This window comes from Seriola aureovittata, chromosome 24 (assembly GCF_021018895.1).
Source record: "Seriola aureovittata isolate HTS-2021-v1 ecotype China chromosome 24, ASM2101889v1, whole genome shotgun sequence".
In the NCBI taxonomy this organism is placed as follows: domain Eukaryota; kingdom Metazoa; phylum Chordata; class Actinopteri; order Carangiformes; family Carangidae; genus Seriola; species Seriola aureovittata.
In genome coordinates this window covers 4449868-4465165 of record NC_079387.1, presented here as the reverse complement: position 1 = coordinate 4465165, position 15298 = coordinate 4449868, and the positions used below count along the sequence as shown (strand labels likewise).

The 15298-nt window shown below is 42.6% G+C and overlaps 1 protein-coding gene across 6 annotated transcripts; it reads left to right on the top strand.

The window, feature by feature from the left end:
* Positions 1-230: 230 nt before the first annotated feature.
* Positions 231-14495, top strand: LOC130165312 (OX-2 membrane glycoprotein-like). Of its 6 annotated transcripts, none has more exons than XM_056370475.1 (8): positions 231-286; positions 2000-2080; positions 2249-2378; positions 2533-2859; positions 3221-3550; positions 5305-5589; positions 6395-6496; positions 10631-14495. In XM_056370475.1, the coding sequence occupies exons 3-8, from the start codon at positions 2309-2311 to the stop codon at positions 10633-10635; spliced, it is 1119 nt and encodes a 372-aa protein (XP_056226450.1). In that variant the 5' UTR covers positions 231-286; positions 2000-2080; positions 2249-2308; the 3' UTR covers positions 10636-14495. The 6 variants fall into 6 exon arrangements, with proteins under 6 accessions (XP_056226450.1, XP_056226449.1, XP_056226445.1 ...); XM_056370474.1 differs by having other exon boundaries at positions 271-286; positions 2182-2378; XM_056370470.1 differs by lacking the exon at positions 231-286 and adding an exon at positions 287-425.
* The last annotated feature ends 803 nt before the right edge of the window (positions 14496-15298 follow it).

Here is a 15298-nt window from a genome sequence, read left to right as displayed (position 1 = left end):
ATGTTTGTAGCATGTGCTCTCATCCATGCTCCCATCCGTGCTCCCTCCAAGCCAAGGTGAAAGGTCAGACTGTGGGGCAGACACTGAGAGGAAAGACTGAAAACTCTGAAAATATAATATCATTGTCTCTGGCCTAGTAGCTCAAGGTGTTAGATGTAGATTTTCATCAGCAGTTGCGCAACATGGTCACTGGAGGTCTCTGTTTCTCCAGGTTTCATGTCTGAGGAAGAACTGAGGCAGTCTGAGAGTTCAGGGGTTGAAATGCGGCTGCAGGAGCTCAACAGTGGTAAGTCGTAGTTGAATGTATGAACCATGGATTGTTCTGTTCCAGATTCACTTTACCTGCAGCAAAGGGAGCAGCTCTAATCATTTGAGCCAACTTTGTGTTTGTGTCTTTTTGTGGACTGTTTGTGGACTGTCAGCAGGTAAGTCTCATGTCTTTTTTTTATCATGGACAATTCTCCACAACCTCAGTTCCAAGCAAAGCTATTTTGAAATAACTTGCAAATTTAGTAGTTTTGAGTTTTTCAGTCAACCCTCCTACAGTCAGTTTTTGTGATGACAATCCTTCAGGGTGAAACATCAATCAATCTATTGTACATAAAGATATGATGTAGGTAGTAGTTTTAAGGCTATGTATGTTTTACTGAAAAAAACATGCAACTTTTATTCATTGTACTTATTTTCTTCCTTCTAATGAATTTATCTACCCATATATTTAAATATGTTTCATTGACTTAAACTCAAAATTAAGCTTAAGGATTAATTTTAACTTGGTGAAAGTGTAACTTTTCACAAAATGTTGTTGCACCTGTTGGATAAAACTTTATGAAGAAAGGTAGGAGTGTTTATAGTGTTTTTGTCATGTATCACATTGTGGCATCAGCATGCTACTTTATGCATATAATTATTGTCATATACAATGGCAAAATTGGCTTATGTGAAAAAGCCTTTTCCTCCTGTCAAATGTGGGAAAGATGATAAGAATATATGTGGTTTTTTTTCATCAATTTGCCCAAGAAATCTCAAATAAAATCTGTTGTCTGGGGCTGGACCAGCTGTGGTGAAAATGCTCAGTATACACATCTGGATGTAGAGCAGATTGTTTAAGGATTCAAGTTGCCAGTCGATTGATGAATCAGATATCTTGTAACAGCCCACTGTCAGACAGCTGTAGTGTTTTAGCGGTGGAAAAGTGATGAAAGTGTTGCCCAACAGGAGCAAGCTGCGTGTTTGAAACCAGATGGTTGGCACCATGAAAGAGCAAAATAACACCCATAAAGCTCCGAGGTCTGGACCTGGTCTGTCTTGTGGTTTAAGTTGGGTTTTTCTTTTCCCAGCAAGTCCACTTGTAGAGTCTGATCAAAGGCCAGTTCATGCTTGATCCCTGCTGTTTTCACCTTTTTGGTCAGGATACGGAGTCAGTTCTGGAGTCAATTTGCAGCAGCATCTTTCTATGAGTGGGGAGATGTTTCTGGCCAACCAACCAACCACTGTCACACCGTTTGCTTTACTACAAACTCACATATGTTATGATCACCTGAATGACTAATATCTTATCATCCGGTCCTGCATCACCATCTGGCCACTGTAATTTATTTGAGGTTGGCTTTCCGGTATTGATTTTGAAATCTATGGGTTTGGTTCTGTCTACACATCAAGTGGCAGCTTGTTTTGCTGCCAGATGATTACGGGTTTACCGGGGCAGGGCGCATGCTGTGGATTAACATGTAAAAACTCCCATTAGACCCCAAGTGATGTTTCTTGAATCAGCAACTGTTGTTGTTGATGCTTACACATTGCATCACTATGGCAACAACCATTAAAGTGAGTCTACCGCAGTATCAGATGCACATATGTCCTCCCAAAAAAAGTTTTAGTTGTGCATATTTTTTGTATTTTCGATTCATTATTAATCAAAGAGTGTAATATTGTGATGCTCAGGCAATGCTGTCATTGCTAGTGTAATCCTCTGGCTTCATGTTGCCCATTACAACAGACAGTGCGCCACTAAGATGCAGCTACAACTGTGCTGACCAGCAGCAGCTCAGCAAGTCAGAACACTGGACAGCCGACAGAGGTACAGCTGCATCACAGCCTCACACTGATTCACACTTGATTCTCTGCTGGTTTAAACATGTCTATGTGGCCACAACATTAAGCATGTGGCTTCATGTTGAGGTTTCATGGTGAGGTTTAGGTTGTGGCTGAAGCTGTTGGAGCCCTCTGACGGTGTTTGAGTTTGCAGCTGCGGCCTGGATGTGAGACTGGCTCAGCGAGTGAGTTGGTAACCCTTCTTCAGTGAGCGATGTATGGACCTGCCCTCTCTCTGAGTCTGCTGCTGTGGACAGTAGGAGTGGCTGTACTCAGGACTCATGGTATGATCTGCATTCAATTGGTGCTTTTCTTTGTTTTTTGGTTTATTAAATTTCAAGCAGGTTGCACAATGCCCCAAAAGGCAGGCGGTATGTTAATCATGAATATGTTTAAAATTGATTTGTAAACTTGATTACTCTTTTCGTCCTATGTCAGGTGAGGTTATAGCCCAGTCTGCCATCCTGACCGCAGAGGCCGGTCGCCCCCTCATGCTTGGCTGCAACATCACCATGGCAACAGGAGACACCGTCCGGCAAGTCCGCTGGCTCAACAGGCACGACAAGATCCTCCTGGCCTACGAACAAAACGTGCAAGTCCTCGTCAGCAATCAACACCCGAGTGTGCAGCTCACTGCCTCCAGCAACGATGCCAGCTACATCACCATCACGAGGGTGCAGCCTGATGACGAGGGCTGCTACCGCTGCATCTTTGACGTTTACCCCACGGGCTCACAAGAAGGCAGGACATGCATCAGTGTCACTGGTGAGTCTGAGAAGCCTCATATTGCAACTAAACCTCACATGACACTTGAACTTTTGTTCTTGTTTCCATAACGACACAACCTTTTGCAAGGGTGTTTATTTGGAGAAGTCTGGTCACATTGCCTGTGTGCAGCTCACTGAGGTTCAGAGAGTCCCAGAATGCCTTGAGACAGGAAGTACTATACTAATGTCTGAAGTCCCAGATCAGCAGGAGAGAAAGCTCCCCTTGGCACTTCCTGTTGTTACCATTAAATCTTTATTATTGCCTGACTCCTTCTTGTTTCCCCTGAACCTGCACACAAGCCAGTGCTATAAAACTTTCATAGCACAGTTGATGCCAGGAGTTCTTTCTTTATCCCCAGGTAAGGTGCGGCAAGTGGGCAACAAGACAGCCATAAGCGGGCAGCCGGCCACCCTCTCCTGCTGGTACAGCCTCCCTGAGAGGGTGCAGCAGGTGCTGTGGAGGAAGACGGCTGAGCAGGGCGACACCACCACCGTGGCTTCCTACAGCAAGAAAGGCCACCACAACATAGAGGAGCCCTTCAGGGAACGAGTTAGCCTGAGCCGGACTCTGGGTGAGACCCAGATGACCATCCAGTCTGTCGCAACGGAGGACGAGGCCTGCTACACCTGCGAGTTCCACCCATACCCAGACGGCAGCAGAAGTGCCACCTCCTGTCTGTCGGTCTATGGTGAGTCTGCTGATGTCATTTGCAGCAAACCAAAGAAAACAAAACTTTTTGTACTTTTTTTAGCATGTTGACCCCAAGAAGAGTAGAACAAGAAAGAAGTCATAGGGTAAACATAGAGAGCTTTCATATAAAATGTGTAATTGGGCACAAAATTAACGTTCTGCTGTGGCGTTATATATGGTGCTATAATATGTAAAGAATATCTTTACATATCTTCTTAAACCCATTAACCACAAACAATAGCTCAAGAAAACAAGATGCAAGGCCAAGACACAACATGAATACCCCATCTTCCCCAAGTCCCAGGTAGCCACGGGAACATATAAGTACTAGTGGGTGTTAACTGGTAACAAACGCACATCAACTAACCGTCCTGACTACAAAAACAGGAGAAAGGGCAGTTAAAAGAAAATGACAGTCCACCCGTACGAACTGTGAAAATACAACGAACAACCTATGGCAAAAGTTGAATGGAGGCGAACAGTGGTGTGGCCGGTTGGAACCGGAGGTAGATTCGGTTCTCCTCCCTTGCAGCTCGGCCGCGAAGTCTAACAGCAATGACAAACACCGTTGTGGCTCCTTTAATCTTTTGGTAACTGACTCACTCAGGTGATGCTGTCAAACGATGTGTGCTATTTCTGGAAATACCTAGCTGTTTAGCTGTTTCCAGACATTGTTCAAAACAAGTCAGATAATTACATGGTTTGAGCAATGTGGAGGTGACGTTTCCGTCCGTCCCACTGCTCCGTGTTTCATTGTTACTTTTCATTTGCAAGGAGGAAAAAATGATGCAGCCAGGAATTTAAATGATATGAAACAATGTCTGAGCCCCAGTTGTGTTCGCTGTACTTCAATATACTGTAGGCTGAGAGGAAAGGTGTGTGTGTGTGTGTGTGTGTGTGTGTGTGTGTGTGTGTGCATTCCAAATACAGCTCAGGAAAGGGAAGCACTGTGTATAAACAAACCAGAGCTGCTGTTGTGGGTCATTAAACTACTGTTCTGACCTGCTTTGGTGACAGCACTTCTTGTCCCATCGCCAACACTTAACCCCCCCCCCCACCCCATCCCCCCACCCCCACCCCCAAACATCGTTACTGCGCCAGAGAGGTGTAAAGCACAATGTCAGACAAGAGTGTAACTTCAGAAGTGGTCAGCAAATGTTCCAGGAGCGTGAGTGGTTGTTGATCCTCCTCCGTGTGTTTTTGGAGTGATAGTGTTGACAGAAGGAAGGGTTTCACCGAGAGGAATGGGGTGATTAATTTGGGTGAAAGCCCAGGGGATGAGTGGCTCACTGTTTCCCCAGACAAGGCCTCAGTGTGTGTGTGTGTGTGTGTGTGTGTGTGTGTGTGTGTGTGTGTGTGTGTGTGTGTGTGTAGGTGTGTGTATGTCCTCCTTGCTCTGCTAAACAAGCTTTGCTTCTGTCTAAACTGATGGAACCAAAGATCCAGACACACAAACACAGAGTCAGTAAAAGCTGCTCAGCCTCTGTTCTCTGTCTGGGTTTTGTTTCCAGGACGACTTGTGTCATTGTGTCCTCAGGGCACGGAGATTGACAGGCGATGTGCTCTGTCTCTCCATCTCCATTACGAAGACACAGGAACAAACATCTTTCTGTTGTCTGTGATTGACGAGCTCAGACATTAAATTTGTGACCCATTGCACTTGGACTGAAAGTAAAATCAACTTTTTCAGCTCAGCAGTTAATAAAAGAAAATATCAGAATATTCTATTAAACATAACCCTTCTCTCTCCAGTTTTACCCAAACCAGAGGTGAGCCATGTGACCACATCTTCAGGGGTCACCGAAGCCAACTGCACCGCCCAGTCCCGCCCTGCAGCCGAAATCATGTGGAACATCGGCGGGGACAACCGAACACTCGGACCACCCATTTCCTCCGCCTACGATCAGGGCGACGGCACCACCATAGTGACAAGCACGCTTCTCTTCCAATCAGGGCTGCTCAGCGAACTGTCCGTCAAGTGCATCGTGCACCACCAGGGTTTAGAGAAACCCATGACGGTGTCCCTCAACAAACATGGTGAGGAATAATCAATATAGTGTTGTCCTACCACTGGAAGTACCCCGCTGAGTAATCTATTAATTATATGTCAGTATCAAAGAAGCAGCCAGGAAGTGAGAAAGTAATGAAAACACAATATAAATCCACAATATACAAATGGATGTAACACAATAACAGATCATGGGTTATAAACACTTTCTGTAATAAATAATCTAAAAGCAAAAATCTTATGAGATGGGTGACCCTGGGGCAAAATCTTATCAAATGGGGGTCCGTCCGTCTGATTTTTGTCAGTTTAGGGGTCCTTGATGTGAAAAAGTTTGAGAACCACTGAACTAAAGGCGCTCAGGAAACACAGGGAAACACTTTTGGTCATAAAACCAAAATCGTGTGCAATCAAGACAGGAGAATAAAAGCACGACATGTCTCCTTTAAAGGGAAGGAAACTTTAGGTGTTAAAGCAGCACAAGAAGCAGACCACAGTTGTATTGTCTCAAAATGTTGCAAACTGTGGACTAGTCATGGTCCCCATCTTTTCATGCTGAGGTGTGGTGGAAACAAGGCTTGTTTTGTCCATGTGTGTATTCTCAGCTATTTTAGTCACAGGTAATTATGGCCGCTTTGATACCATCCTGAATCCTGTAATGCCTCAGCATACGGGAAGAATTTTTTTCTTTTTTCCGCATAAAAGAAGTGTTATTCTCCTGCATGTTTTAGTCCAGATGTTGTACATTTCACGTGCTGTACTTTAAAACATAAACAGCTCTGTGGAGTTAATGTAAGCGTGTGTTTGTGTGTGTGTGTGTGTGTGTGTGTGCTGCAGTGGGTCCAGCCACGGTTATCCTCCTCTCTGTGTGCGGTGTGGCAGCGGTTCTCCTCCTCTGTCTGTGTGTGTGTCTCTGCAAGTGCTTCATCTGCACTGAAGGTGAGTTGTGAACTGAGCGTTTACTCTCTGTCCACATTTGTCAAGTCGTTACTTATTACACTTTGATTTACTCTGCTCTAAAATAGCTCAGAAAACAACAGGGTCATGCCTGTTCTCTAGTGGTTTTCCAGAGGCATTTTAGGAAGTGGAGGGGGTGGTTGCAAAAGAGAAAAATGACTGTAACTCCTGTTGGGAGTGTATCTATAGGTTGGGAGTTTCATGGGCTATAGAAATTAGCAAAAATATACTGAGTATTTTGAGATTATAGTCTTCTTTATGGGCATTTCTTTACTACAGGGGAGAAAAAACCACTCAGCTGATTGTTTTTCTTGTGGCCTGTTGCACCGGCCAAGTTCTGAGTGCCTCTTGTCATTGTAGTGATTATGATGAAGTGTTCACATTTTTTCTGGTTCCATAAACAGAAAACATCCTGGGATTTTATGAGCCCCTGACACACCGAGTGCAGCCTCCAAGAACTACAGTGCCACAGCCAAAGTCTGACTGATTAAACATGTTTCCTTTTCAATATTTTTAATTTAACAATGGTTCACATGACTACATGGTCTTTCAGCTCATTGTTATGGTTTTACGCCCTGCAACTGTTTTCAGTGACAAAGCTCTAAAAAAATTTAAAAAACCCACTGTGCGCCGACCTGCCCAGCACCAACCAGCAGACGGACAAAGCGAACAACTTTCTGGTGAACAGAGTGGAGCGTTTAGCAGCTAAAGAGCCTGACGTTTCCCTCAGGAGTTAGTGGAGACCATCAGCCACCACCATGTCTTCCAGCAGCTGATACGAGCTTGAAGCATGAGCAGTTTTGATTGACAGACTTCAGCTCCCACCCCATGTCTTTGGGCGTCTCTGATTGGTTAGGAGGGTGAGGCTCCCTCAGACACTTTAGAAGGGAGCTTTAAAGTTGCTTTTGACACAAGACTACAACTGTGCCTTTAATGAAGGTTTAAAGAAACCATAAGAAGAAAGCGTGAAATGCCTCACATTCATCCGAAAACACACTGCAAATGTCAACCGGCAGTTACTTTCCACACAGAGGTGCCAGGGTGGACGCTTGGTCATGTGTCATCAATGCTCCTTTGACTCCTGTCAGCACCTTTCCCCGCTATCTTTTCCGGGTGTCGTGGAAACAGTGCGGTTGCCAGCTGCGTAATGTGGCGTGTGGACCGCTGCCCGATTCCCCTTTATCGTAAATTCTCTGTCCACCGGGGAGAGAAAGGGACAACCGAACTTAGCTGAGCAATGACAGAGGCTTCGGCTGACGTTGTTGCTGGCCAAACAAGAGTTGAGGAAGAAAAATAATCAAGATTAGGACAGTCCCACAGCTATTCTCGATTTAGCAATGTGGAATTTAGCTTGAATATTGGGTTTTGTGTCACATGAGCAAATAGAAATCCCAACAAATACCCATAAAAGGTTTTCTCAACAGCCCAAAAGTTCTTTTAAAGCAATGCATTTCCTAAATAGACCTCTCTTTAATCAGAAGCTCAAAGTGATTAATGAGTTTTTCCTCCAGCTCCTCCTCATCCTTGTTTTCTTGCGCGATAAGAACGCCGAGGGCGCACACTCACATTTTCCCAGTGTCCTAAAGACGGAAAGCTGCTGCCACATCTCCTTCATTCCTACGTTCTTCGTCACCTCGTCATGTCAAGTTCCAAAAACGGTTCCAAAAAACCTGGCGCCCGCATGGGTGGCACACAACAAAGGCCTCAATCACGCTGTTGATTTAAGAGTGTTTGTGTTTTCACCACATCCCTGAGTCGTGAGACACTCAGGGACAGTCTTGACAATCTCAGTTACTGTGTTTGCATGTGATTGATAGTGTTGTGTTGGACCAGAACTTGCTCATGTGTCTGTGGGCTGAAATTGCAGCTATGAAAATAGCTTTTTTCTCAGGATATAAAGTTCCCGTTTACTTGAGAATTTCCACGTTGCTTGAAAGTCTCGGCCCACGTTTTCCAACTCTTTGGATCCTGAGCAGAATAACAAGTGGTTGCGCTGATTGTCTTGAGTTAGCAGCCAGAAGAAAAGACCCTCTTTTTCTGTCTAATCCCTTGCACTGAGGGGTGTGGGGTGGGGGGGACGGGGGGGACATTAGGGGCCTGGAGGAGGGGGGGATCAGCGACAAGGAGGAACCAGAGCCCAAAGTTGACAGCCTGCCCAGTTGATAACAACGCGGCCTCTCACACTTGACTGTACAGACACACACATACTGTACTTCCCGGTCTTGGCTTGGATGAGATGTGCCAGGAACACAGGCTTTTACTGTGACAGGATTCAGATTGTAGTTCAGGGGAAAACTGCATCAAGGCCTCCGTCTTTATTCAGAGCTAATTCTGTCATTTCCTTTAAGTCATCGCCCTTGACAACAGCTTGTAGAGACTACACAGTGAATGATATGACACTTGATGACTGGGCAACAATGGGTTTCACACACTTCAGACATGTATGATTCAACGTGCATTAATATGGATCAACATTACAACAATTGGCAGTGATGATCAGAATGACAAAAAAACTGCTCAAACTGTGAAATATAATTTTGTGCTCTTGTACGACTCAGTTGCTCAGAGTAAGAAACTGATTGAGGAATTACCTTTTAGGGCCTTTAATGTAAGTGGGTGCACTTCCTGTCTAAATGAGAGGCAAAGCCGTCAGCCATGTGAAAGTAAGAGCTGTTCAGTTGCAGGGAAACCCACCATGAATGGCCTGAAAAGTTGTGATATGTCTGCGGCTGAGGTCTAACTGCGAGCCACAAAATGACTTCTGTGGTTCCCTCTGCATCAGTGGGTGTAATTCAGCTTCTGCTTGCTTCAGCCACGGTTGGAAAATGGGGTCAAGGTCTGAGGTTCTTCCAGTAAAACGCCGCTCGGCTATTTGTGTCTGTGTTTTCCGGGCGGAGATGTACAGGCCATAAGGTACGGCGGTGGGCACAGCTACAAGGGCAGGAAGCTGACCACAGATAAGAACCATTTCTTCATGAAGGCACATGTTCTCAGAGGCACCTTTCAATCTGCAACACCGCAGGAAGTACGGGGGAGGAACCACACCCGGGCCGGCACACAAACATGGCCCCCCTTTGAATCATAAGGGCAGGACTGAGGGTAACACCGATTGTTCCTTAGAGATAAGAGGTAGAAAAACTGAACACCAATTTAAGTTCTCTTTAAAAAAAAAAGAAAAAGCAGCAGCTTTTTCACATGATGAAGGTGACACCTGCTGGTCACTACACTGCAAAAAAAAACAAACAACTTAAACATTAAAATTATTTTAATAATAGGGCTTTTTTCTTTTTCTGCAGTGTTGATTCTCTGTCACTCACAGCTGACTTAACTCTAGTGAGCTCTCAGGCTGCATGTGTCGATTCATCATCAACACTATAGACTTTTTCTGAATGAGCCACCTCTAAAATACACATTGCTGCCACATGTACATTTAGGTGTGGCAGGCATTTAATTATGGCTGTGGAATTCCTGCAGTGTTTCATTATTGTGTGCATGCGGTCTTTTTGGATCCGAGTGGGCGTTCTGGGGACTCTGTGTGTGTGTGTGTGTGTGTGTGTGTGTGTGTGTGCGCCCAGACATGTATGTGCTGGCTGTGTTTATTTTTGCATTCCTTTGTGGGATTTACATCAATACAGCTTCTGCTCATGATCTTTTCTTGCCTTGAGAAAGTCTCAATCTTCACTAGACTTTCTTGTAAAAACAAAGTTCCTATTTATTTTATCATTTTTATTTTTGCGTCACCTGCTGCCATAAAATAATATGATGAGTAAACATGAGTTTCGTGATGTAAGGTTATCTAAAATATCTAAAAATCAACCAGAACATTTTCATAAATTTAATAAACAAGCTAATTTAATTGTTAAAGTGTTTGCATGGATCAACAGTAGAATCCATCACCTAATGGGTAAATAATGACGACTGGCCAAAAACCTAATGTCATCCAGCTTGAGCTTTTACTGATGAAATCTCAGGGACGCCATGTCAGGAAAGGGATGTTGCAGCCTGCAGAGGAAGGATTTAACCCGTGTGATCAAATGCAAATAGGGAAATGAAAGATTTGTGAAAAGCTCCTGCCGGCCTGACCAACTCACTGTGTGTCTCTCCCCTCCTGTCCAGATTGATTTGGAGCCCCTGCGTCACCACTGCTTTGATGAAGGTCCAGCAGAGCTCCGGGCCTGACCTAGCTGCTCAGCACCGTGCCCTCCATGGAAGGGAACAGAGCTTTCACAGAGCGCAGCCAGCAACACTGCTGGTTCTGCTTCCATCAGCTGAGAAGATACTGCTAGTAAGAAGAACTAAAAACCACTTTATTTAATGCTAGATTTTACACTCACAGTTGAAAGGTTGCTTTGATGATTGAGGAATCCTTATAAGAATAGAGGGTTTTATCAGTATACCTTGTGCCATCATGGAGGTGCAGTGGTTGGGGTCAATACACTCCAAACTTTAGAAGAGTATTGCAGTGGGTGTATGATAAGTTCTATATTTTTTTTTATTTAGGTTGTAGCATGAGTTTGCTCACTTAGATTGAAGTGTTTTGACTTCGTTGGGGAGATTATTATAATTATCATCACTATTTTATTATCATTATAAAGAAAATCTGCTTCATTTTAAAAAATCAACTAATATCATGTAGATGGAACTAAATAAACTGCCGGGTCTTTGCCTTGTTTTTCCCTATTACTGCTGCCGCAGATCTTTTACTTTATAGAAGTTTGTAAAAACTCAGCACTGTCAGTTAAAAGCAAGTAATTCATATATTTTTTCAGAACACCTTGGGCTATTTAAAGGTCCCCTGTTGTATTAAGGTAGATGTGCATGTCTTTTTTAATTATAAAGCAGGATTACTGTAAAAGTGTCAAAGCGCTCAGTCCACAGAGAAATGCACACAGCCTGTATTTAGAAAATGAGCCCTAAAACGAGCTGTGAGGAGTTCCTGAACTTTGTGATGTCACAACAAAACAGTCACAGCTCTCAGCCAGAAGAGAGGCTCACGGCCTCCTTTCTTCTGATTGGCTCACCGACCTGTTGTTACTCGAGCTCCAGAGAGAAGTCTGAGAGAGGAGATGTAAAACTACATGTTTTTGGTTCTTAAAACCACAAATAAATCTTCTCATGAATCAACACTTGTAAAATACGGGACCTTTAAATCTGTGTGCTACAGTGATGTCCCAAAAGTTATGAACAGTGATTGTAAAGACCCCTCAGTTTAAAAAAAAAAATCAATAAATCATAAAAAAAAAAAAAAAGTTAAAACACAGACAAAAACACAAACAGCACTCAAATCATGTAGGACCCACATCACTCACAGCTGACTGAGAAAATAGTCTTTCAGGGCCTTTACTGTGCTTGAAAATGGCCACCACGGAGTGTTACATCACCTGAAAGCCCCCCGCCCCCAGTTTGTGGTTGTCAAATAGAGATGAAGGATGATTAAGAGGGCGCCTCTTGTGATATAGACCTGCGAGTTACAGGAAATCAAAAGGAAGCGGTAGAACTGAGGCTAAAGTCTGACCCCGCTCTGTATGACTCACTGCGAGGATGGTTTGAGTGGGAAAGAATGACAGGTTTGTTACAGTATTATTAGCTGCACTGCTGTGCGGGACAGAAGGGTGGTCGACGTTCTGTGGTTCACACCGCCCAAACGATTCCTGTGTGGATCAAACCACAGTTGTAAATCACTGATCTGACGTATGTGAGACAGTAACAGGAGGGCTTTGTGTCTCGTTTTTTTTTCTGTGTGTGTGTGTGTGTGTGTGTGTGTGTATGATCTGAAAGTGAAAAAAAAATCTGGAGTGTGTGTGTGTGTGTGCACGTGCATGCAAGCTTTCGTTTGCATTGATGTACAGTATTTCATCACCAGTGTTAGAGTTTAGTCTTTTATTTGCATAAAATATTAATATCGGCCTTCATGGGCTGTGTACAGTGATGTTAGTTTTGTAGAAAATCTTATTTCTCAAAAAGAAAAAAAAGATCATGTATTCTAACATAGCTGCTGGATGCTTACATTTATACTTAACATCTACTTTCACATTGAAGTCTGTATATTAAGATGATTATAAGGTTTAAATCTTGATACGTACCTACAGTGATGTTAGAAATCTTTGCGAAAATACTAAAGCTGCTGTAAAACATTCAATTTTTCCACATTCCCACTTCCCTTTCCGTTTTAATATTTCTGTCCTCGGTGTCAACAGTGTTTTGCTTTTGAACAGTATTCACTTTGTAGTGTGTGTAAGAGTTGATTAATGGTTTCCTGTACTGGTGCTGATCCCCCTCGGCACCAGCTGGAACAAATAAAACCTTTAGCTGCTTTTGTCTCACTGATTATTTTTATCAGCTGTAGGTGTTTTCTTAAAAATAAACCTCAAATTTGTATCTGAACTCTTGGTTATGATGTGTTGAGACAGTTACACAATAGGAAACGCACTTCCTCTGCAGCCCACTCCAGTGACTTTACTTTTTCAATTGCAGACACTGTGAATGCACAATGGCTTTTTATTTTTACTGATCTATGACTAACTAATGCAAATATTTCAAGCTTAAAATAGTCTCAAATGTACTTAGACCCAGTTTCACAAATGTCATTTCAGCTTTTAGACAGTAAATTGTCATTTTGGAAGTTTAGAAAGTCTGGAAATCTATGCACAATAGATTTTTTTTCAAAATTTGATCTGTTTTCTTGACTTTTTTTCCGAAAGGAATTCATCCTGTTTTGGAAATACTCTCTGCAGTCTGATTTGGTTCATTGTAAAGTTTTCTCTAAACACCATTCATGTACAGTAAATGAATGATTTTCCCCTTAAAGTCTCCATAAACCTCACAAAGACAGGAAGGGGAAGTAGTTGTTTTGCTGCTTGGAGGCACTGAGTGGCATTTGACAGATTTATTTTTATGGTTATCAGTCACACTGATGTCATTAAAGCAAATAAATTGACTATTAACAATAATAAAGAGGCTTATCTGGAGGAAACTGCGCTAACGTGTGAACTCACTATAAAATCAATAGTGTGTTATTGTTTTTTGTCCCTTGGTAATGGAGTCGTGCTCATAGGAAATAATGATTGCAATATTATTAATCGCCTTTCTTTTTAGGATTTTGAAGGGTTTTGTTGAACAGTCAACAACTGTATCACCTAGGTGATAAGGTAGATATCAGTGGCCAGTTGCATTGAAAGTACAGGATACTGAGTTTTTCTTTTGCAACACTAGATGGCGTCCTTTTTGATTTGCTTTTAAGAGAGAGTTTTCAAGTTTTCCCATTCAGACTTATTTCCTATTTTCTATGTGCCTCCATTGCACCAAAAATAACATAATGAACATGTATTAATCTGACAGCTAAAAAACACCCCCACTCCACACACACACTCAAAGTTTTTGAATTTCCTTTTTTTTTTTAAGGGGGCAATTTGTCTCCACCTGCATGCGTCATATAGTGGTTGGTGGGCAATGCAGCATTCTGGGTGGGGTGTTTATCAAAAGTAAGTGCATGCGTGTGTGTGTGTGTGTGTGTGTGTGTGTGTGCAGGCAGTGCAGCAATGTATATTTTAGCACTTTTTAACCACAGAGGTAGTCGAGAGGTAGAGTCGCACTTCCCACAGGCCACGCTGCTCCACGTGCCTCATACAGCCGCTTCCTATCACTGGTTCACTCTTCACCCAAATCACTCTTCAATTGTGTTTCGGGCAGCGACCTGTTTCACGTTGCACCTCGTTCGCAGCTGAAAACTTTCTTTTATCTTATCTTAGCAATCAACAACAAAAATGATCAGAGAGATCAATATGATTACCGCTCTGTTGCCACAAAATCTCAAGTTCTCACTCAAGGGGCGAAACAGCTGCTATAAATGTAATGTCATTGCATAGATGTAAAGCTTGTAATGGATGTTTAAGTATTAAGCTGACACGAAATGCATCATAAAAGTTATGCTTTTTAATTTACATTCAACTATCTTTCAATAAATGACAAATAATTGTTTTCATGTTGCTTTCAGGGTCATTTTTTAAGGTGGTTCCTGTTGACGTTCTATTTTGTGACCTTTAGAAAATTCACAGGATGCTGTGGAGATCAGTTCAGTTCTTTTATTGAGATTGCAGCTGGTTTCAGTCTGAAGTGAAAGGTGTCGTTTCCTGGATTCTGATCTCATGAAGAGTTTGAACGCCATCAAAGGTGATTCAAGGAGAAATGTGTCAGACTTTATGTCTGGATTTAAAGTAATTTATCACCTCCTCACCCTAAAAGTATTAGCATTGAACAACTAACTGATTTCAGTAATATTGACACATAATACTGAATTAAATGCATTGTAATTGTCATTGTTGTCCAAGGTTTATGCACATTTACAGATATTAAAATGCACAAAGCAAATCGACAGGTGACATTTGTATTCAAATTCGACGACGAATACCTTTGTTAAATTTTCTTTTGTATTCCGTTATATCTATTTATGCACATTAACTTATTTAAGTTTGATGTTTTCTTCTTCTTTCAGCGCATCAACAGCTGGATGAAATCTGAGCTCCAGTTTGATGATGAGTTTAGCGGTTTGTTAATGATTCATGTCTCCCACTGTAAAACAACTTCCATTCCTTTGTTTTTACATGACATGACGAGTGGTTTAATTCTGCTTCCTGTTCGTCAGTCGACAGTCTGTCTGCCTCCAAATGCAGATCAGACACTGAACCCGAAGAAGAAAAAGCTACTTCAATCATCAACACCAGAGAGCATTTGAACAGAGGTGCAAACAAACACACCCATATAGACAAGCAATCACATTCAAAAGAG